Source organism: Nyctereutes procyonoides, unplaced genomic scaffold, assembly GCF_905146905.1.
Source record: "Nyctereutes procyonoides isolate TBG_1078 unplaced genomic scaffold, NYPRO_anot_genome, whole genome shotgun sequence".
NCBI classification, from domain to species: Eukaryota; Metazoa; Chordata; class Mammalia; order Carnivora; family Canidae; genus Nyctereutes; species Nyctereutes procyonoides.
Window position 1 is genome coordinate 46,327,003 of NW_026575046.1, and position 23,590 is coordinate 46,350,592.

Here is a 23,590-nt window from a genome sequence, read left to right on the forward strand (position 1 = left end):
TTGTACCATATTAAGCCACTAAGTTTATAATGATTTATAGTAGCAACAACAGGAAACTAATACAAGTACCCTCTACGTGACTGGCATTATGCCTGAGGCTGGGACTACAATTGGAAAAAGATTAGAGATATAGCCCTTGACCTCATGGACTTGCGGTCATTGCACTGAATAGTAACCTACTAATTGCCGAGTTCATTCATTATGGTCAAAGGGGAGATACCTGTAGAGCAGAAGCTTGTGGCACCCAGAGAATCTATAAAGCACCCACACTCACTCATGAGTAAGTCCCGGATGGCCTAGATGAGGAAGAGTGAAGAGCCTTACTCCAGAACAGTCCTGTCCTATGGAACTGGAATGTGAGCCACCTGTCTAAAAGCAAATACTCTAATGACCACAGTTTTTTAAAAGTAAAAAGAAATAGTGAAATTAATGTTATAATATATTTTATTTAACCTCCTACTCCAAAATGTTATCATTTCAACATGTAATCAATACAAAATATTGAGATAAGTTGTTTTAATTTTTGTTTTCCAGAACTAATTCTTTGAAATCTAGTGGGCTTTTTATACTCACAGCACATCTGAGCTCAAGTGCTCATAAGACACATGTGGCTGTAGCTTCTATATTGAATAGAATGAGATTGTGGAATGAGTGGGATTTGTTTGTGAGGACAAGTGGGGAGTAGGGTTCAGCATGGAAATGGGGTCAGAGAGGGGGAGGGGAGAGCATGGTGGCCAGAGGAGGACAAGGGTACATATGCAGGTCTGAGGAGGAGGGGCAGACCAAGGAGGGAAGGCAGGCAGGAAAGAGGAAGAAATTGGGTATGGAGTGGGAGCATTGAACCAAACAGGCCTGCAGAGCTGGGTCCCAAAAGCAATGGAAGCCATTGAAGGATTATCATGAACTGTGGATCATCATGGTCAGATTGGGGCTTTTCAAACATTTTTGAGGGCAGATTATAAAATATTTAGGTGGGATAGAGAAAGGTCTGGAGGGTCATGAGTGTCAGCTATGGCAGAGAAGATAAATCTGTCCTGAACCCCTCACCATGCTTGCTCTTTACTCTGGAGGTGAACAAATAAACTGACAGGTCAACAAAGTTCCACAAAAAGCTCCAGGGAGCTCCATGAGCTGGAACATGTCTTTACATGTTGCTTTTTCCAGAACCTAGCAGAGGCCGAGCTGATGGTACTCACATCATCATCACCACAATCATCATCAGTACTTACTGAGCCTTTCTAATGAGCCAGACACTCTGTGGAGCCCTTTGTTTATATTAATTCTTCTAAGCTTCTCAAAGATCCTACCAGGCAGGGCTTGTCTTTATCTCCATTTTACAGATGAGATAACAGAGGATCGGCGAAGTTAAATGACAGGCACAGAGCCACACAGCCATGGAGTGGCGGCAGTGGGACCCAATCCAGGTTGTAGGGCTCAGTGGTTCTAAAGGCCTGGAAGGAATCTGGAGCCGGGCACATGCTGGATGATGCAGAGCAAACAGACTGCCTGTCTCGGAGCAGTGCCAGAAGGGAGCTTCTCTAAGCCTGAGTCAGAGCAGCAGAGATCTGTGTTCTTTCCCCCCTCTGGCACTGAATGAGTGATCTTTCTGGATCAGCCCAGCTTTACTTCAGCATCCCCAGGAGGATGCAGAACTCTGAAATCCAGGAGGTCATAACTTGTCCTCATCCCTTTTCATTTCAGAGTGTGCAGTCACCTTTGGAGAGCCATATACTCTCTGAAAGAGTGCCCCTTCTGTCCCTATGAGCCTCACAAGGTCAATGACTTGTTCCAGTCCTCTCAAAGGTTCACAGTGGTGGTCTCCTTCCTTCCTCCTTTTCACCCACCTCCCTTCCTCCTCCTTCCTTTTTTGCTAGGTCATATTTTAGTAGCCTCATGGCCTTTGCATTCAGTCTTACAGTCTCCTCCTGAGAAGTGTGATAGATGAGGCCATTGTACAGATTAGAAACCCAGGCCAGAGAAGACACAGGACTCCTTTCCACCCACACGCCGAAGCTCTTCTCTGCACTCTCATTACCACCAGAGCCTTTCCCAGAGCCTATATAATTTGGCATTTGGATTTATCCTGCTGGCTTATTGGCACTTTAAAAGCCTTTTCTAATTGGTATCTGTTCTTAGTGAGATTCAGCCTCCATTATATGAAAAAAGATCCTCTTACTGATGCCTTGCCTTGCCTTTTTTTTTTTTGAATACAGCAGCAGGTGTGTCTCTTGAATGAGGATTTTTCCCCCAAATACATTTGCATTCAATTAGCTACAAATATGTTCTCTCTGTGTGCATGCACACGTGTCTATGTATACAAAGACACACATACATGCACATTCAGATTATTTGAACACAAAATCCAAGGAGCTGAAATTCCATTTTTGATGTAAATGAACACAATTTCTTCATGGAGCACTATAAAGGGCATTCAGCTCACACTGTATTTAGAGATCAGCATCTCTCTCCATTTTCCTTATCCTTCCAAACATCTCTTCAACTGACTGCAAAGAATGCAGGTCAAAAGTATCCTAAGAAATCCCTGGTCTACAGCATGTCCGCTCTTTATTTTAAACCTTTAAATATATTCTTATCATACCCAATGCCCTCCAGTATTCTAAAGGCCTTTGTTGCATAAGCAATTTCCCCATGCCGTGGTGGCTTATCTGACAGTTTCCATTTACTTTCTACTTATTATTGCACTTGACTTTGAATTTTAAAACCCCACTGTGGGTTTAAAGGATCTTGAAGGACAAAATCAAAAACCTAGATTAGCAATTACTATAAACCTGCTAGAAAGTACAATTTTTTTTTCTTTCCTATTTGGGCCAAAGTGAAGGCTTGAAACTCAAGTGTAATCCAAATGCAACATATAATGAAGCGGATATCCTGGAAAAGTGTCTTTATATTTTACTCAACTTTCTGCCTGACTTCACCACTTCATTCTCACTAACTGAGGATAGTCCAAGGATGATGCCCTTTTTATCTGAATTCTGGGGAAATACTAGAACATTAAGGCTCATTTAGGCTGAATGAAAATTCATTTTCTTGCTGCTTTTCCTTTTGGCTCCTTTTCTGAGCTTTAATTGAAAGCAACAGTACCAGGCTGTTTGCCATGCCACCTGAGTTTCTGCACCCCCAGGAACTTTCTGCCCCAGGTTAAGACCCCTAGTGTTTGCCCTGATGATGGAAAATCCCCTGATGGGCTTCTTGGGCTCTGAGACTCAGAAGAAAGAGGCAGCTGCTGATGGAACAGCTGGGCACCAGCTTCAATGTTAAGGTTGTGTGGATATGCTTGCCCTTGCTCCCCAGGAAGTCCCTACAACTCCTAAGTACCCCTCTTCATGCCTCTTCTCTGTGACATCTCCTGTGTGTATTCTCAAGGGTCTGCTTCGCTCTGCTCAACAAGGCTGCCCTTAATGGTTCATTCCGGTAAAACATCAGAGCAGGAATAGCTAACGCCATGTGCCAAGCACCATCCTGGGTGCTTTGTAAGTAATAATCCATTTATTCTCCACAATGACCCTATCAAGTAAATACTATTATTCTTTCATGTTGCAGATGAGGACACTGAGGCCCCAAGTGGTAAGATCAACTTATCCAACATCACATAGCTTGTTGATGAAGTCAGTTTACAAATTCAGGCCATCTAGCTCCAGGATCAATGCCCTTAACCACTGGACCACACTACTCATGCCCCTGGGTGCTGCTGATTCTTCCAGGCTCTGTGCTGTGGAAGTACATGCAGGTGTATTTTCACATGATCTTCTCAACATGTGGGTATTGCTATTGCATTTTTATAAGGTGCATATCCAAGTCATATAGCTAGTGAGTGTAGGAGCCAGACAAATGTGTTTCTTCATTCAACAGACATTTATTGAACATCTAAATGTCTTATACTCAGTGCCACAGATACAAAGGGAGAACAGATATTGTTGTCTCAGATTCTCGTGAAATAGGGGAGGCAGACATTTATCATATTATTCCACAAATAAAGCCATCATTGCAAAGTTGGGTGAGAAGGCACAACACAAGGAACCAGTGCAGGGCTTCTGGTATCTCTGGGGATGGGGGGGCATGTGCTGGGGGATGTTCTTAACATATCCCCTAGGACCCATCCAGGAGAATCCAGGTGATAATGGGAGTATTGGGGCACAGACAGGAAAAAAAAAAGTATCAACAAAGGAGCAGTGTGTGCATAGGCCTGGCAGTGGAGGACACAAAGTGACTTTGTGACACAGGAAGCAGTCCAGCTTAGCTAGAATGCCAAGAGCCAGGGGAGGTTCATGGGAATGCCTCACCATTCCACTCATTATTCCATTGGCCATACTTTTCCTCAAGGGGAGGGTCATGAGAATGCCTCACTATTCCACCGACCCTACTGTTATAGCAGATTCTTAGCAGCAGATTTTGCTTTTCTTGTTGCATGAAACAGTTGCTAAAAGCATGTTCTCCAGTCTCAGAAGCATGGTTTGTGACACGGACAGGCATAATTTCAAATATCCCTGTGATTTGCTATCACTAACATATTCTATTGGGGCTCCATTTACTGAGGAGATGGTGCAGGTGAAAATCCTTGTAAACAGTGATGTGCTTTAAACACACTCACGTTATTATCCTTAATAACAGCTCATTCTGGATGATGCATGCTCCTCTTACAGGAGTTAATGTATGTAAAGTGTTCAAAATGGTGCCTGGCTCCCGTAAACAACTATCTAAGTGTTAACTATTGTTTCTACTGTTCTGCCTCCCTTTTTTTCCTTCCCCAGGCTTGGTCTGAAGAGTATCTGTGCATCACGAAAACTGTTTTATGTGTCTATGTCCCTCTCCTCTTACAGGCCAGAACAAAATCTGCTTCATCCCAGGCATGGTGGGACCTATATTAGAGATGACACTTATCCCTGAGGCTGAGCTCCGGAAAGCCACCATACCAATCTTCTTCGACATGATGCTGTGTGAATATCAAAGGAGTGGGGATTTCAAAAAGGTATGCCATCCTCCCTAATCCCCAGCCCATTTCCTCATAATGATATCCTCGTTCCATCTGCCTGGGCTTCATTCAGGGCCTTGACAGTAGGATAGGGACATTATTCATGTGCCCTGGCAGATCAGATTTGGTCACTACTTTATCATGCTTTCCTGCCCAAAGACAAGATTAAAATGCACTTTCTTGCTGTGTATCAGCGTGGTTGCCTTCTCAAGAGTACAAGTACCCTACATCCCTACTTAAGGTTCCCTCAAGGCGTGTCCAAAGAGCACAGCCCTCCTGCCTGCCCCCACCTTGCACCCACCCCTATCCAGCACTTTCTCCTGTGGGACAACTTGGGAAATCTGTATTGTCTAGAAAGAGCTGATCCTCCCAGGGGTCATACTCAGCCATGAGTCAAAACTGACAGTGTATGGCATCAGAGGTTTGTTGCCCAGGAGAGACATGTGGAGCTGCCATGGCAGTAGGGGGCTTTCCTTAGCATGGAGGGAGTGAGCAACTTGTGTGAAATGCAAGTGTCTCTGGCCAAGTATTTTCACTGAAAAGTCCTGTCAAACTTGAATAATGAGGACCACTTTCTGGGCCCAGTCACTGTAGATGCTTCTCACAGTGCAATAAGCACCTGTTCACACAATAGATTCCTGTCAGTGGTCAGTAGTTTTGCCCAGTTCAGGAAGGCTGATGTTTAAGTCTTCCTTAGCAGTTCCCTTAGATCTTGATCCCCTGTCCTCTCCACCACACCTTCTCACCTGGCTTTACCCCGCTTTCTCCTCCGCCAGCATTTCTGCCTCTCATTCTAGACCATCTCCTGCCACCAAACAATTTCCCTTAAAATAGGTACTTAAAAGGCAGCAGATTCCAAACTGCCTTTCCTTAAAATCCTTATAGATCTTACCCCTCTCTTGCTTATTGGTTCTCTTATCCTCACCCAGTAACGTCCAAACTCTTCCGCCCGCATTCAGGGCCTTCCTTGCTCTGGCCTTCAGGTCAGCCTTTCCGACCATTGTCCCTACCTCTTTTCCCACCTCACCTGTTCTCCAGCTACTCCCACAGCTCACCTGAATTGGGTTGCCTCCTCCATGCATTTGTCCTTCCTGCTACTACCCTGCCCTTTTCACAGTCCTGCCTGCCAACATTTCAACTCCTACTGATCCTGCAAAGTCCATTGCAGTACTATGTCCATTAGAAGAACTTTTCCCTCGATTCCTATGACACTTTATCTCTCTGAGGCATGATAATTATATAATGCTTTGCATTATACTCATTTCTGAGATTTCTCTGCATCTTCCTCATTCTTATCTAATAAAACTAAAACTGATGATGATGATGATGATGATGATGATGACGACGACAGAAATGGCTGCCATGAACACTTACTATGTGTCGAGTATAAGTACTTTCCCTATATTAGTTCATGTGGTCTTGTTTATTGCAACCCTTTAAGTTAGGTAGCACTATCATACACACTTTGAAGATAAAAATACTGACGCCTAGAGAAGTGAAGTCACTTGCCCAAAGTCACATGTCAACAAAGAGGTGGGGCAGAGACTGCAACATACAAGTCATTACAGTCCCCAAACCATGTTGTGCCCACTGCATTATCCAGTTCCTGGTCGTGTCACAGTAAATGTTGGCTGAGTGAAAGAATGAGTGGCATCCTCCCCAGCCATGGTTTCTCAAAACATGTTCCACGAAGCATTAATCCAAAACAGAAAGAGAGTTTCAATAAATACCTTTGGAAACCACTGCATATGGTAACCCCTCTTGGAGATTTCCAGTACACATTAACATAGTCAAAGCACTGAGGCATTCCACTCTAAACAGACTCGCTCAATTTCTCAAACTTATTTGTGCCAAAATTATCAATTGGATGTGTCATTCTGCCAGTCACTTTAGAAAACATTGTTCTAAGGGGAAAAGATACTACAGGTGACTTATAATGGTTCAATTTACAATATTTTGACTCTACAATGGTGTGAAGTAATACACATTCAGTAGAAAACTTACTTCAAATTTTGAATTTTGATCTTTTCCTGGGCTAGCAATATGCAGTAGATTCTCTATTGTGATTCTCAGCAGCAGTCAGCGACAGCTCCCAGTCAGCCGCATGATCATGAGGGTAAACAATTGATATAATTAGAGCCATTCTATGCCCATACTCTCAGTTTCAGTATAATATTTAGTAAATTACATGATCTAATCAACATTTTATTATAAAATAGGTTTTTGCCTTAGATGATTTTACCCAACCAAGGCAATATAAGTGTCCTAAACACATTTAAGGTAAGCTGGCTAAGCTATGATGTTCAATAGGTTAGGGATATTAAATGTGGTATTATGCTGAGTGAAATAAGTCAATCGGAGAAGGACAAACATTATATGGTCTCATTCATTTGGGGAATATAAATAATAGTGAAAGGGAATAGAAGGGAAGGGAGAAGAAAGGGGTAGGAAATATCAGAAAGGGAGACAGAACATGAAGACTCCTAACTCTGGGAAACGAACTAGGGGTGGTGGAAGGGAGGAGGGTGGGGGGTGGGGGTGAATGGGCGACGGGCACTGAGGGGGGCACTTGATGGGATGAGCACTGGGTGTTATTCTGTATGATGGCAAATTGAACACCAATAAAAAATAAATTTATTATTAAAAAAATAAATAAATGTGTTTTCAACTTAACTGTATTTTCAACTTGCAGTGTATTTATCAGGACAGAATCCCATTATAAGCTAAGGGAGATCTGTAGTTTGCTCTGATGATACCAGTGTAAGAGGGTACTCTGCTGCCTAGGGATTAATTAGCAGGAGCTGTCTAGTTTCATAAAGGCAAGTGACCAGCTGTCCCCTCGGCAAAAAGCCTGAAAAGAAATCAGGTCGAGGAGGTCAGATAGAGGAAGATACCATATATAACCAGTTGGGATCAAGGGGAGTGAAACCCTGGAGTGGGTATTTAAAGGCAGTTTGCAATCTGCTACCTTTTAAGGGGGAAGTGAAGTGTGTGAAGCTTGGGAACATGTAGACAGCACGCAATGTGAGATGAAGGGCATCATACTTACCCTCAGGTCAGCATTCCCTCCAGAGGTATGCACCAGCTGGCTCAGAAAATGTCTTGGGAGCAGGTGTGCAAAGTGAACACTACAAGTACCTGATAGTATGCTATATTTAAAAAAAATAAGCAAGACCTTCATTTCTGGACTATGACCTTATAGTTGTGTTTGGTGGCCTCATGTGTTTAGTGGCTTTCTGAGGCTTGCCTGAGTGTGATTTTTTTTTTTTTTGCCTTAGAGAATTTCCTTACTGTGGCATCCCCATGACATCCACCTACCTGTTTTCCATGAATGGGGGTCATCCTTGGACTCTTTGCTCCAAGCTGTGTCCATCATAATAATGTTGCCCAATTGCTTCTCTTAATTTCTCCCTTTATCAAAAGAGATAGGACAATCAAGCTGACTAATGGGCAGCTTCCCATAAAAAAACCAGCTGGTGTGCGTGGTGGGAGCTCAGCTGTGAAATAAGCAGATCCAGGCATGTCTCCTTGATTCAGAGTAAGCAGCCCTGGAAGATGTCCCCAGGAAAGGAGGAAGCCAGTCCTTCATAAACCCCAAGAAGTTCTGATGGCCAAATCCAGAGCGGACCCCAGAACTGAGTCTGAAATCCAGGAGGAATTGTGTGCAAACTAGCATTAGGGAATGATGCTAAAATTATCAAGAACCAGGTGCCTAAGATGACAGTCTTCCCTTCCTAAAATTTGAGTTTCTTAAAGTAAATAACAAAACAAGAGTAAAAGTTAGCAGGACACTTGTTCCCAGTCAAGCTCCCTGGCCTGGTACTCAATATCTTGCAGTTCTCTTGATGCCCTGCCTTTGCCCAGGCTCTTCCTTTGATTTCTTCACCTGAAGAGATTCTACTCATCCTTCAGCTGAGGCTTCATGTTTTGAGGCAGTCCTGTGTGCTTCCTGAGGCAGTCAGTGGTTCATTGGTTCATATGCATGCAAAAGACAGATTTGCTCAAGCAGGATGTGAAAAGGCTGAAACTAAGACAGGAAGGGGTTAGACCCTGATGGACTTAAGCAGTGTGGGTGTGGGGAAAAGGAGGCTCTGTGGGCAGTCTCTCTTTCTGCACTGAGTTTCTTCTGCAACCTCATTGCCAGATTTCCCTATCTACTCCTCTAGCCCAAATTAGATAGCTGATGCATTTGGCTGATAACCTTCAGCCCACATGAGTGTAGCACTTCACCCAAGATCATCTCAGGGGTTTCTGTCCTATGCCTGAACCTGGGTGTCCCATCCCTGGTACACTCCATGATGCCGTTGGTGGGGCTATGGCCATGGCAGTTTCTGCAACAGGAGCCTTGGGTTGCCACATTGTAGCTGGCATGGCTGTGCCTGGTCTGGGTGAAATGCATCTTGTCCTGCATGAGACTCAGGCATGTCATTTGTTCCATATTGCATGATGATCTACTCATAGATCTATCTTTATCACAAGACTGGGAGCTCTTTTAGGACTGAAGATAGTCTCTCATTCCTGAACTTCTAGCACCAATCAAGTGCCTGTCATAAATGTGGTGGGTACCATGCCAATGTTCCCAGGATGAATGGAGGCATTTAGACCCGCATCCTATCACATTTCAGAGGAAAGGCCTTGACATGGGGAAGAACATTCCAGTGAATATTTTCATAATGTAGGATAATGAGGGTAGCTGACTATTGCTTAAGTGACTCCCCAGAGGCTGGGTAGACCAGCTGTCTTCCTGACCAATTCTTTGTGGAAGGAGGGGTTTCAAGGTTTCTAGGTGAAGTTGGTGGAAAGGCGTGGGAGTCCTGGGGCATAGAGACTGAGAAGAGTGGTTACCTATGGTATAGATCATGTAGAACATGCCTGTAGAATGATCAGCCAGAGAGTCTGAGCTGCAGTAGGCAGGAGATTCCAGAGAAAATCCCTCTTTCAAAGATGGAAGAGGTAATAGGATTTGACAGCAGCACCTAGAACAGCAGCTAGAATACAGCATGAAGTCGGTAATTGCTTGGTGAATGAATTAATTGACAGAGATATCAATTTAGGAGATCCCACTGAAACTGAGTCTTGGCATGGAGTAAGGTGGTGATTTAAATGGCTTAGAACATAATGTGGAAAAGAGCAATCAATCAATAAATGTATACTGGACACCTACTATATTGTGGACCATGTGCTTTGGAGTCAGATAGGCTTGCTGCTTATGAGCTGAATAAATTTGGGTAAGTTATTTACCCTCCTTCAGCCCCAGTTTCTTTATCTGTAAAATGAATATCGTAATACCATAATAGATTCCCAAACCTGAGCTCCACCTGGGAATAATCTGGAGCAGACAGGTACATGATTACTCAAAGAAAAATAGGAAGCTGCCCTGACTCCCCTCTCACATGACATTATCTTTTCCAGCTTCCCCCTCCACCAAGTCTGTTTACATCCACCCCCAGACAACCAGCATTTCATTAACAAAGGAGGCCACAGGCTGACTTACTTGTGCCAGTTCCATCCATGCTATCTCTCTGCCATCCTGGCCTTTCACACAATCTCTGCCCCTCCCATACAAAGTCAAAGTCAGCACCATACATTTGAAGAAGACCTCTTGTCTCCTAAATGTCACACTTCCACGGGATTCTAGGCAAGTCAATAATGAAAATAGCCAAGATGTTCTCAAGCAGTCAGGAGAGGCAGCAGGAGAGATGCAGGGAAGGCATGACGGGAACATGAAACCTGCAGGACTCACTCTGCTAGAAGAAGGAGGCCCACCCAGGAGGGCTGGACTCCTAGAGTTCACTTCCTTTTCCCTGACTAGGGCTTCTCAAGATTCATATTGGGCCTCTGTAGCATTGACTTCTATGAACGTAGCCTGCAGATGCTCCTTAAGGAATATTCGCCTTACAGGGATGGTGGGAGGAATCAACAATGTGATACAGTTGTGTAGCTGTGGATGGAAATAGCATTGAGTTGGAGAAGCCAGAAGCTCTGCACAGTGGCATGGCATAGTGTATGTTTAAGAACAAATACTGGGCCCTTGGGCCTACACTGGTCAAGTCCATCCATCCTTTGAAACTCAAGACAAAGGTTCCACTTTGCCTCAGTTTCCTTCTTTATAAAATAGGAATGATGCTATCCATCTCCCTTGGCGCTTGTAAAGACTAAGTGAGATTGCAGTGCTATTGACAATGACAATGTCAACAATGTCATGATGCTAATTGCTAACAATTATTGGGCACTTATTATGTGCCAAGTGCCATGCTAAGCCTTTCACGTGTTTTCCCATTAACTTCTCCCAGCACCACTCTAAGCAGGCACTGTTTTAATTCTCCATTCAATAGATGAGAAAATTCAGCCCCCAAAAGCTTATTAACTTGCCCAGGGTCACAGAGTGTGGAAAAAAGTCAAAGCAAGACTCAAACTAAGTCTCTTAGATCCCAAAAGCTGTGGTCATAGCCACTCCTGAGCATGGTGCCTCTGCTGGGGAGCAAAACGGGCCATGGTCTGCTCTGGGATGTGCCTGACTGAGACCCTCACTGTCTGACCTGCCCTGGAAGGCTCAGGCATGATATTTCATCATCCAGCTCTGCACAACCTCCTGGCACCCTGTAATTTCCTTCCCTGAAGGCTCTTTTGTGACCCTGTGACAAGTGCTTATTTACCCCATGCACTTCTCTGCTCTAAAGGAAAGCTCATCGCATGAGGAGGAATCATGCCAACATTTACCACTGAACAACTCAGACAAGAAAAAAAGCTGTTTTTTTCTTCTCCCCCAGAGCTGCTTTCCAGTAACACTCAGCAGTAATAGCAATAACATTAGAAGTAATCATAAACAGATGAGCAAACCTGATGTATACGAGGGTTTATGCTCTCCCCTGGTGCACTATATATAATATCTCCTCCAGTCCTTCTAACTACCCCTTGCAGTTGGTACCACTATTATATTGATAGGCCAAATCTGTCCTGCTGCCTGTTTTTATAAATAAAGTTTTATTGGAATACAGCCATGATGATTTGTCTATGTATTACTATGGTTGCTTTTGTGTCACAGTAGCAGAGCTGAGTTTTGTGGCAAAGACTATCTAATATGCAAAGCCTAAAGTATTTACAATCTGGCCCTTTATAGAGAATATTTGCTGGCCCTGGTATAAACTCTGAAACAGGATTAGAAAGACCTACTAGTGGGATCCCTGGGTGGCGCAGCGGTTTGGCGCCTGCCTTTGGCCCGGGGCGCGATCCTGCAGACCCGGGATCGAGTCCCACATCGGGCTCCCGGTGCATGGAGCCTGCTTCTCCCTCTGCCTGTGTCTCTGCCTCTCTCTCTCTCTCTCTCTCTCTCTGTGACTATCATAAAAAAAAAAAAAAGAAAGAAAGACCTACTAGCTTTCCCTAGATGGTGGAGGGAATGGAGCAGACATGTAAAGCCAGACAGTCCAACATCAAAGTCCATACCTGTAGTCCTTCAGCTGTATTTCTTCCTGTCCTAGGCTTGCTCAGTAGACATGTCTAATTATGATAGTCCCAACCCTTGACTCCAGATGATATCTGATGCATATTAGGTGCTTACTACAATATATCATATGAAGTCCATGATTCATGTGCAGACTAGTAGCCCAGACCCTCATCAGATTGGCCCCCATCTAGGTCTCCATTCTAATTTTTTTTCCTTCCTCGATTTCTTGAACTCTACTCCTGCTGAACTGCTCTCCTCATTTATTTCTATGTTGCTACCTCTGCCCTTTGCTCACTCCATGCCTCCTACCTAGAATGCCATTCCTTTTCATACTTATCACAGTCTTACCCATCTTCCAGGTTTTGTATATCTCCTTCTGTAAATCTTCTCCATCTATGGAAACTCACAGGCAATCTTCTTATTTGTGCTGTATCAGCACAAGCTTCTGGTCCTTTCCTTTGGCCCTCAGCACACAAAAGTGAGGGCACAATGGCACCACAGATGTGAGCTGAGGGAAGAGTAAATCCAGCCCCTGCCTTTTATCACTTGAAGACTCCAGCCAACCAGACTGGGCTTGATCCTTTGTGCACTGGAAAGAGCTTGCCAAGAGGTCTCTGCCATTCATCTGAGACATTAGACAAGCCACTTAAATTCCCCGAGCCTCTACTTCTTCATGTGTAATAATACCTAACACTTACTTCAGTGGTGCCAATCTGGGGCTGGCTGCTCTTCATGCATTTTCTTTTTTTAAATTTTCTTTTCTTTTTTTAATTTAAATTCAATTGCTTTTCATGCATTTTCACATTTAAAAGTAATCCTCTTTGACGTGCCTGCCTGGCTCAGTCAGTTAAGCATCCAACTCTTGATTTTTGCTCTTCATGGTCTTAGGTCATGAGATCAAGCCCCACATCAGGCTCCATTCTGAGTGTGGAGGCTGCTTGATATTCTCTCTATATATATCTCTCTCCCTTTCTCCCTTTCTCTCCCCTTCCCCCTCCTGCTTATGTATGGTCTCTCTTTATCTCTTAAAAAAAAGTGATCCTCTAAATATGATCTCCAGGCTTCATGGAGATATTTTAAGGACTGAGGGTAGAGAAGTTGGGTGAGGAACCAGGAGTACCCACCCAAAGACTGCCTTGGCCTTGATGACCTTTGCTAAGGGCCTCCTTCCCTTTTCCAGGGGCTAGTTTCTTATTTAATGGTAAATAAGGAGAAATGCATTGCATGATGTGAATGGAGTTATCAAGGCATGTTATTAGAGCAATATAAACCATTTTTGCATTTTAGCCATGAAAAGGGATCCAGTATGGCCCTTCAAAATATTGAATAAACCATGAACTGAAGTGGGTGAGATGCCTCTTGATTGTAAAAGTAAGGAGATAGAACAGTCCCTGTCTTCACCCTAACAAGATTTAGTGGGACTGTGGGTACGTGCTCACCTTCAGGTCACTTACCTAGTCTGATCTCTGACCATTACAGGTGTCTCCAGTCTTTACTTTCTGAGGCATCAGCTCATTTAAATAGGAGAGTTTCAAGTATGGATGGGCTAAGGGGGCTCAGTCTTTCTCCATCTCCTCCTTTCTGCTTTCCTCCATATTGGTGTCATTCCCAGGCAGGCTTTTTCATTATGGTCATCTCCAGCAGCCAAAAGTATGGAGAAAGGAATGCCAGAGAGGCAGAAGTGGTAGTTGTCTATGACAACATGCATTCTCTCACATACCTCCATGTCTTTGCACACACTGTGCCCTCCACTCAGTGTGACCTTTCCCTTCACTCATTCACTCTCCTTCTCCTCCCTCCCTCCTTCTCTTTCCAGTGCTTATCAACTACTTTTCTTCCCTGTACTCTGGCAATTCTCCAAAGACAAGAATAGTATCGTGTCCCGTGTGTGCTCCCCCTTCCTGGCAGTGACCCTGGGAAATGATGGCAGTCCCTAAAGTTTTGGTTAATATAACAAATTGACTAATTTCAACATTCAGCCTTCTAACATTGTTATTATTGATTTCCATCATGTATTTCTTCAGTTTGAAAACGAAATCATCCTCAAGCTGGACCATGAGGTGGAAGGGGGCCGAGGAGATGAGCAATACATGCAGCTGCTGGAGTCGATGTAAGTTCAGTGCCCCCTATGCTGGAGGAGCAAGGGAGGTCTTCTGGAGGGTTCAGAACCTCAGGGCCTTCAGAGGCTCTCTTCTCCCCTAGAGATCCATCTGGTGGCCCCTGGTATTGGAGAAATTCCATGTTTGAAAGAAACCTCAGCTCTCTCTCCCTCTAGAGTGGCTGTTTCTTTGATATTGATGGAATGGGACAGATAAAAAGAAACTCTGCTGTGTTAGGAAGAAGGAAAAAATCCACTAAAATGTTCACTTTTGTCCTCTCTTTGCTGTGGAATAATTCTTGCTAGTTTTTCCTTTTTTTTTCTCTCTTTTAATCTTAGATGTTGATCACAGCCAACATATAGGGAGCACATGCAGCACATGGATGCTATTCTAAATGCTCTCTATGCACTGCCTCATTTCGTTGCATTTACTCTCTGATCCCCATGTCACAGAGCTGGCCCCTGAGGCTCACGGGAGGTTCTTGTCTGAGGACACTGGAACAAGCTAGTTGGGTGGACAAGCTGGGACCCGGTTCTGCCTGACTGTAGGGCACAATGGTCAACAGTGAACTTGGGGTCAGGATGCTGTTTGGTTTTAACATCTTATTGGCATATAATTTATATACTGTACAGATCACTAAAAGTATACAGTTCAATGGTTTTTAACATATGTGCAGAGCTATATAATCATGGCCAGTCAGTTTTAGAACACTTCCTGAAAGAAACCCCATATCCTTTAGCCATAATCCTGCCTACTTTCTGTCCCTGTGAGATTTGTCTATTCTACACATTTCATATAATTGGAATCAATACATGGTCCTTGGTGCCTGGCTTCTTATTCATAGCATGTTTTCAAGGATCATCCATGCTGTAGCAGGTGTCAGCCCTCATTCATTCTTGTTGCTGACTCATATTTCACTGTTTAGATACACCCTATTTTGTTTATTCATTTACCAATTAATGGACATTTAGGCTGTTTCTACTTATTCACTATTAGGAATGATGCTATGGGGGTCCATGTGCACATTTTTGTGTAGACATATGCTTACAGTTCTCTAGAGTGTAAATTAAGGAATGGAATTGCTGGATCATTTGGTAACTCTGTTTGGCCTTTTGAAGAACTGTGAGACTGTTTTCCAAAGTTCTGGACCATTCACATTCCTACCAGCAGTGTATGAGAGTTCCAGTTTCTCCACATTCTCCCCAACACTTGTTGATATCTGTCTCACTAATTAGAGCCATCCTCATAGCTGTGAAAATGATATCATTGCCATTTTGATTTGCATTTCCTTGATGGCTAATGATGTTGAGCTTTTTTTTTTTTCTTGTGCATATTGGCCAATTGTATATATTTGGAGAAAGATACTGGGTTTTAAACCCTGATTCCACCACCTAGCATCTACTTAACTTTGGGCCAATCACACATCTTTAGCTTTTAGTTTGTATCTCCATCTGTAAAATGGGAATAATAAACATATAGTTATTTTGAAGACTGAATAACTATAAGGCAACTGGCACACAGCAGGTAAAAGCTTAGTTATTGTACTTTTTTAAAAATACCTGACTCCCAGTTTCTGTGTCCATATCAATTGTCTCCTTTCCCCCAGAAGGACCTTTCCCAAAGTTTAGGAATTTGGCTCAGACATTCCAAATTCTTTCCTAGTTGTATATTCTCTGATTTGTATGATTCTCTGATATAACTCTGATTTTGGATTCTTTTCCCAATCCTTTTTAAATATTTTAACTTCAACAACAAAAGCAACCTAAGAACCTTGCTCTAACACTCACTGTGACCCCACCTTACCCTGTTCAGTAGGTAGAACAGATTCCTAGGTGGTACCATCTTGGCGGCCCTGAACCCCTTCTGTTACTGTACACAGCCCTCACTAAACACATGGAAGGCAAACATAGCTCAGCCGGAAGGAAAGCCCCTTGGGCAGGTATCGAGACTAACTGTCCAGGGGAAAAAAGTGACATTTTGCCTAACTCAATGTTTATTTTAAAGTCCTAAAAAGGAAAATCTAAATATTGATCATAAGTGAAACCATTTACAGTGCTGGCAATTTCCATTTTTATAAGTGGATGGGGCTCTGTGGCAGTCTTCAGATGATCAGCAGGATTTCCAAATCCTTCCTGAGTGATTATTTATAAAAGGATCCTTAGAGGTTGAGGAAATTAAAAGCAGCTCATTATTTTTGCTCTTGAGAGAGAGGTGTGAATGATTTCTACAAAACTAATCAAACCCAACCAGAGGAGTCAAGGTCCCATTAGAATGTCTGAGGGCCAGGTCCCTGCTTCTTCCTTTGAACCTTCCAAGCCTCAGTTTCCTTATCTGCAAATTGGAGATGAAAATACTGTCCAACTCTTATAGTTTTTGTTTATAATACACAGAGAAGTCATATGAAGTACTTGGTACAATTTCTGATAACTAGTAAATAGTATGGAAATATTAGCTATTATTATTATTGTTGTTGTTGTTGTTCTCCAGGTAGATACTAATGTGGTTATTTGAAGCCATGAGATTATGTTTCATTTCTCCTCCAGGCTGGTCATCCTCAGTTCCCCCGGCCTTACTTCTCAGCCCTTCATTCAGGGCTTCCACTGGTATGTAGGGCCCGCTCTGGGCAAACACAGTCTTGTGGGTACACAGGTTAGCAATATGATGGTGCCTTTGTGACTAGAGCAAGGCTTCTCTTCCTGTGGCAGCTGTAACCCTGCATTAGGGCATACGGCTTAGGGCATAGAGTAGGGCTGAATTTCAGCCTCTTGTGGGCTCTTATGCAGTACATAAGCTACACAAACTTGTACAACATCCAACTCTTCCCTACCCTCAGAACTGTCCTCAGAGCCCTCTCCCATTTGTCCATAATTATCTTAATGTGAGGGTCCCACGTTGAATGGAGTGATTAGACACTCTATCCTTCTGTATTCCATCTGCCTGAGAATTTTTCTAGAACTGACAAGATGATGGAAGGCTGAAGGGGACAGGGAATGTGTGTTCTAGGGCCAAGATCCCACCCAAACCAGTTCAGTACCTGAAAGACAACCTGTCATATGTGGCACCTCCCACATCATTTTTAAAGGAATGAATGGAAACCCAGTTCCATCAGCACTGACAGGGCCTGGGCTCCTTGCTCCAAAGGCCTCCCACACAGAATGTAAATCAATTTCAAGGCAGGGTAAGCTTCTTCCAGGCCCATCAAGGCAGGAGCATAGACATGGGTTGGCAAGCACCCTGCCACCTCTCTTTCCACTGAGTGAGGAATTATCTGCATCATCAAAGATTCACAGGACCCTTTTCCATTATACTGTCCTCTATTGTGGATTCAAAGGAGAGGAACAGCTGGGTGATCTGGGCAGGACTCATGGGCTTCATGCCTCCTCTATAGATTGACAACATTAATAATGCCTAACTCAAGGAAATTTTGTCTAAGTATTAAATAAGTAACCAATAAAATGGGTTTGCACAGCATCTGGAACACAGAAAGTACTCAATAAATGGCAACACTATATACTATGGTTAGTTTTTATCTCTGCATCTGCTTCCCCTACTACACTGTGATTTCTTGGAAGTCATTGTCTTAATGATTTCTGAAGCCCTAGTTCCTAGAACGGTATCTATTGAGTAGATGGATGGATGGTAGATGGTGGTGGATGGTGAACAGATGGGTGATTTCCAAACAGTCTGCCAATTGTCTCACCAGTCCTACACCATACAGGCAGTTTTCTTACCCTATACCTTCAAGAATAATGAAACTAAGAAAGCCAGGACTGTGTTTTTCTAAGCCCATGCTTTGTAAAGGACCAATAGCACTAGCATCATCAAGGAGCTTTTTAGAAATGTAGAATCTCAGGCCCTAGCCCAGATCCACTGAACTAGAATCTATTAACAGAATCTGTTAATCAGAATCTGTTAATCCCCAGGTGATTCCTATGGACATTGAACTTTGCAAAGTACTGGACTAAACAAGTTGTTCTTAATGTTGGTGGCATATTGGAACCACCTAGAGAGCTTTAAAAATAAAATAGTGCTACCTGGCTTCCACTCCCAAAGTTACAAAGTCATCAATTTTACCATGGCCATTGAGCTTTATAAAATGTTGCCCTGGTGATTCTAACACGTAGTTGGGACTGAGAACCACTGGTCTGGCTGCACTCAGGCTGTGAGATACCTTCTGAGTCTGAGCTGCCTGGAAGGCTGTGAGGAATTGCACTATAAACACTGGACAAAGCTTTGTCACATTGTCATTAGCTTGGGAAAGAGGGCTGGAAGTGACTGTCCCAGAAGGAGTCAGGCACAGCTGTGACTAAGCCAGACAGGTCTAAATCACAGGACAATTTGCATCTCTCATTGAGAGCCAGGGAACAGGTGCTTTTCCCACGGAGAAGATGGATTTGTCTGATCACAGCCACAGTTTGAGATGTTGCCTCCTTGCGGCCTGGTTTGGCTTCTGGAAGGAAATGACCCTCTAAAGTCCTTGCCTTCCTCACCTTTCCCTCCTAGGAGCTCTTAGGACCGAAGCTGCCATGGGGAAAGTAGCCAGAAACAAATAGTAGCCTGGGTATTGCTTGTCTACTCAAGATGCCTGAGAACACACCACAATGTTTCTCTGTGGGAAAATAAGGAAGTGTTTGGCTTGATTCCCAAGATTGCCGCTTACTACAAGAGTGATTTGGGAAGGTCATTTAACCTGAGTTTTGATTCCCTCACCTATAAAATGAGAGGAATAATTTTTACCAGTCAGAATTATTGGGGTGATTTCTTAAGAAAAATTGATTTAAAAAAATTAGAAAAAGGAAAAGGAAAAAAGTGATTAGTGTCTGGTGCAGAATAAGTGATTAATAAAATGTAGTCATTAATCAAAAGTTTAATCCATCTGTCTCCCCTTGCCTCACCTGTAGGCCTCCTGAAAGTAGACATGATTTTTTTTATATTTCTTATTTTATCTTTCTCCCCATCCCCACTGCACACAATGCCTATCATACTACCTGACAACTGCTTAAGGAATACCATATTTTTATTTTTGTTTTTAAATTTTAGAATACTAGTATTACAACAAATATAACATTTTCAAATAGCACATGCATGTTTAAATTTAAAAAATGAATACTTTCTTCTCTATTTCCCCACATATACTTTTTGTCAGAAGCAACCACCATTAAGAGTGTGGTGTTTATCCTTGACCATATTTGGCACATTTATAAGCACACAGAGACACATGATGCAGACATGCACCTCTATTGACACCTCTTACTGTGTGACCTTGGACAAGTTAATTGGCCTCACTGTGTCTTAGTTTCCCCATTTGCAAAAATCCCATTTCATAAAACAATGATAGGAGAGTAAATGAGTTACCATTTGTGAGACATTTGGAATAATTTCTGGGACATGGTAGGTCCTATATGAGTTGGTTAAATTAAAAACAAATATTGTTCTGAGATTTACTTTTCTCACTGATCTGTATATTTTATAGAGCTTTTCATGTCAAAGTATATTTATCTCTCATACTTTTTAATGTCTTCATAGAACTACATTTTGTAATATGCTTTAATTTATTAACCATTTACCTATTGATGGACATTTAAGATGGTTTCAACTATTTCACTATAGACACAATTTGTAAGCATTATAAATCCTTACATGTTTCCGGGAACATTTCTGTCAAATAGACTCCCAGAAGTAGAATTGTTGGGTCAGAGGTTACGTACATTTACAATTTTGATAGATATTGTGAAAATTGCTTCTTAGAAGGTTGTACTGATTTACTCCCAATGTGGATGTGTATAAGTAACCATTTCACCACTCTATTGCCCATACTGGACATTTTTTTCCCCATTCTGATGGTGGGTAAAAATATTAAATACTTAATAAACTGTATGGACAAAGAAGTATATAGATGAATATGTGATTGAATAAATGAACAAAACGAGCCAACATGTGAACCAAGGGAACTTGGATTCACTGGTTTATTTGCTCCCTGCCCCCAATACACTCTTTCTCCCCTGGTCATGGGCTCACTGTCTTCCCATCTCTGTCCACAGCCTGATGGAGTGTGCTGCAGAGCACCCGACTATTTTTAAGTCAGTGGAAAACTTTGTGAACCTGGTCAAAGGTCTCCTGGAGAAGCTACTCGATTACCGGGGTGTGATGACGGATGAGAGCAAAGACAACCGCATGAGCTGCACTGTGAATCTACTGGTGCGTGGGGTTGACTGCCTTGCCCCAAGGTCACATCACACCAGAGTCCTGGGGGCAGGCCTGGTTTTGGGTTTCACTATGCTCTTGATAGGGAGTAATGCTTTGGAAACCAGACTAAAGTGGGATTGAATCCCTACTCTGCCACCTGCTAGCTCTGTGTCTTGAGAATAACTTCACCATTCCATGCTCAGTTTCCTCATATAGGAAATGAGAATGAGTGTTTTATTTAACACTTAACACATCATATGGAAGGAAAGTGGCAAGAGAATGGTTAAGAGTATGAGCTTTGGAGTTACATAGTGCATGGGTTCTCATCCTACCTCTGATAATTAATAGAATAGATAAACCAAGGAAGTTTTCTGAAGGTTTAGTTGACTTATCTGTTCTATAGAGAAAATAATAGTACCTATTTCTTAGGTTATGCAGTCCAGGGCCATGGTAAAATGCTTACTACATATTAGTTCCCTTCTCTCACAGAATGGAGTAATCTAATAACCGGTATTTACAGCAAATTAGTATGGGCCAGGCAACCAGAACAGCTAATCTCAAGTACAGGCTCCTAACCCCTACACCACATGACCTGCCAAGGGCCAGCTCCCAAACATTCTCTCTTCATATGTACTGTGATATGGTCATGAGACAGGGAGGAGCAGCCCCAGCACTTCACACCATCATGTAAGCCCACACTAAAGGGGTTTAAATGAATGAAGTTGACCAAAAGGCCATGTTGCATCCTTTATATCATGTTCAATGCTCCAGAAATACAAATTCTGTCCTATAGTTCCTTTGTGTGGCCTCTGTTTACCCTAAGTGGACTCCCTTTTTAACAGCCTACATATTGCCATTCGTTTTCTGAAATGCTAAGGGGAGTTTAAAAATCCTGATTACAGTAGAAAAGAATCCATTGCTAATAACTCCACCAGGTCCAATTTACATAAAGAGTAGGAAGAGGGGTTTTCCAAGAGTTTAGCAATTTGTCTCTATGGAAAGGCAGAAGTTAGTTGAAGAAAATGACCTTCAATAGTTAGACTCTGATAAGGGACAGAGTTTGGGATAGGCAGATCCACAAGCAATTAGACCCTGCTAGCTTTAGGTGTGGTGTAAATACGGCAGGCATCAGGAATAAGGACAGAGAGAGGGTATCAGGGGCACTGAGGTCAGTGTGGCTCTGCCACCCACTAACTGTGTACCCTGAGACATCTGGAACATATCACCTCCTCCTCTCTAAGCATCCAGTGCACATGGGCATATTGGGTTAAACCAGGGTTTTCTCAAAGAATGGCTCATCAGTCAGACCATGACCTCTTGGCTGGGAATTTGTAAAGACTTATTTACAAATGTTTGAGATTAGGATCCCTGGTGGTAGAGCCCAGGACCACTACTAGTCTAAATGACGCCTGAGCTTGAGTCAGGCTTCCTAGGTATTGCCAAGTTTAAATGTTTTTGCCTATCAGGTCTCATAGTAATTCCTCATACTTCTGTACCAATAAGAGTTATGTTCATTATTATCCCTGAGATCTATTACTGTTCCTATTACTTTGATTACTGCTATTACCCTCAGTCCAACCAGCTCCATCTGAGTACTGGGTCTAAGCTCGTCAACATCAAGCCAGGCTGCCTTTTGTTGTAGACTCTATCAAAGTGGACAGCCTCAATCTTGACAGCCCATCTCTCAGTACAGCAAATATCCCAACTTCACTCCTAATATATGATGGTTGAGCTACCCCCTTTGTCCCTTTTCAGTCTAAGGATCAGGGAGGTGACTTTTAAGGCAATCTCCTAAAAAGGATGTTTGATGCATTCAGGAAAGTAAATTCTGTGCTCCCGTCTCAGGGTCCCCAGATAGTAAATAGCAGTCTTCTGCACATCTCCATCATTACACCCCTGCCACTCTGCAAAGAAAAGCACTCATCACTGTTTTTCCTCCACTACCTAGAATTTCTACAAAGATAACAATCGAGAAGAGATGTACATAAGGTAAGATTTTTTCTAAAACCCAGACCTGCTGTGTCATTCTCCTGCTCAGTATCCACCTATGGCTCCCCACTGCCTTCAGCATAGAATTTAAACTTATCTTCTTAACACTAGATCCCTCTGTGTTCTGTTTCCTATCAATCTTTCCAGATTCAACTCCTTTTATTCTCTGATAAGCATAAGCAGTCCCTCATGCCACTTGGAGTTTTATGATCTGCCATGCTGTTTTGCTGTGTCCATGGCCCATTCTTTCCTTAACCTACCTTGTGGATTGAGCTGGTGAACTGCATCTACATTTGTTGAAGGGCTCGCACATGAGGTCTAAGTCCAGGGTTTATGAAGCATGTAGTTAGACCATTGGCCAGCCCAATTTCAAAGGGAAAAAAATACCAAGATGCATGATACCTGCTTCCATGTAGGCATTTAAAAAACACTGATTTGAATACATCATGAAGGGATTTTGGGGGGAGGGAACATTAGCCTGAAGCAAAAATATCCCTTGCCAGTGTTTTTCAGAACCTCATATTTTTTTCTCCAAAGTTTTTTATTGTTATTTTTACTCATTACAAAAATAATGCATACTTATTACCAAAACAATAGCAACAAAAAACTCATAAAATAAAGACAAAAACAAAAGAAATGAAATAAACTCCATAATCCATACATATTCTCAGACCCTTTTATATTTATATATAGATAGAATTCTATGCCTGAATATTTTTTACAAAAATGAGATCATATTGCTCATGATTTATCCTTTGCTTGACAAGAATTCCATGTCAACAGATGAATTTCAACATCATTTTTAATGAAACTATAAAATTCTCTTTCCAGAAAGTACTATAATTTATATAGCCAATCCTATATTGTTGAACATTTAGG

At 42.6% G+C, this 23,590-nt stretch overlaps 1 protein-coding gene across 1 annotated transcript in view; it reads left to right on the plus strand.

The window, feature by feature from the left end:
• DOCK2 (dedicator of cytokinesis 2) overlaps window positions 1-23,590 on the plus strand; it is a 401,682-nt gene that overhangs the window by 340,595 nt on the left and 37,497 nt on the right. Inside the window, exons 33-36 of the mRNA XM_055325894.1 lie at window positions 4,839-4,987; window positions 14,462-14,547; window positions 20,578-20,734; window positions 22,671-22,711. Coding sequence (XP_055181869.1) covers window positions 4,839-4,987; window positions 14,462-14,547; window positions 20,578-20,734; window positions 22,671-22,711 — 433 coding nt within the window. The remainder of the gene's footprint in view (window positions 1-4,838; window positions 4,988-14,461; window positions 14,548-20,577; window positions 20,735-22,670; window positions 22,712-23,590) is intronic.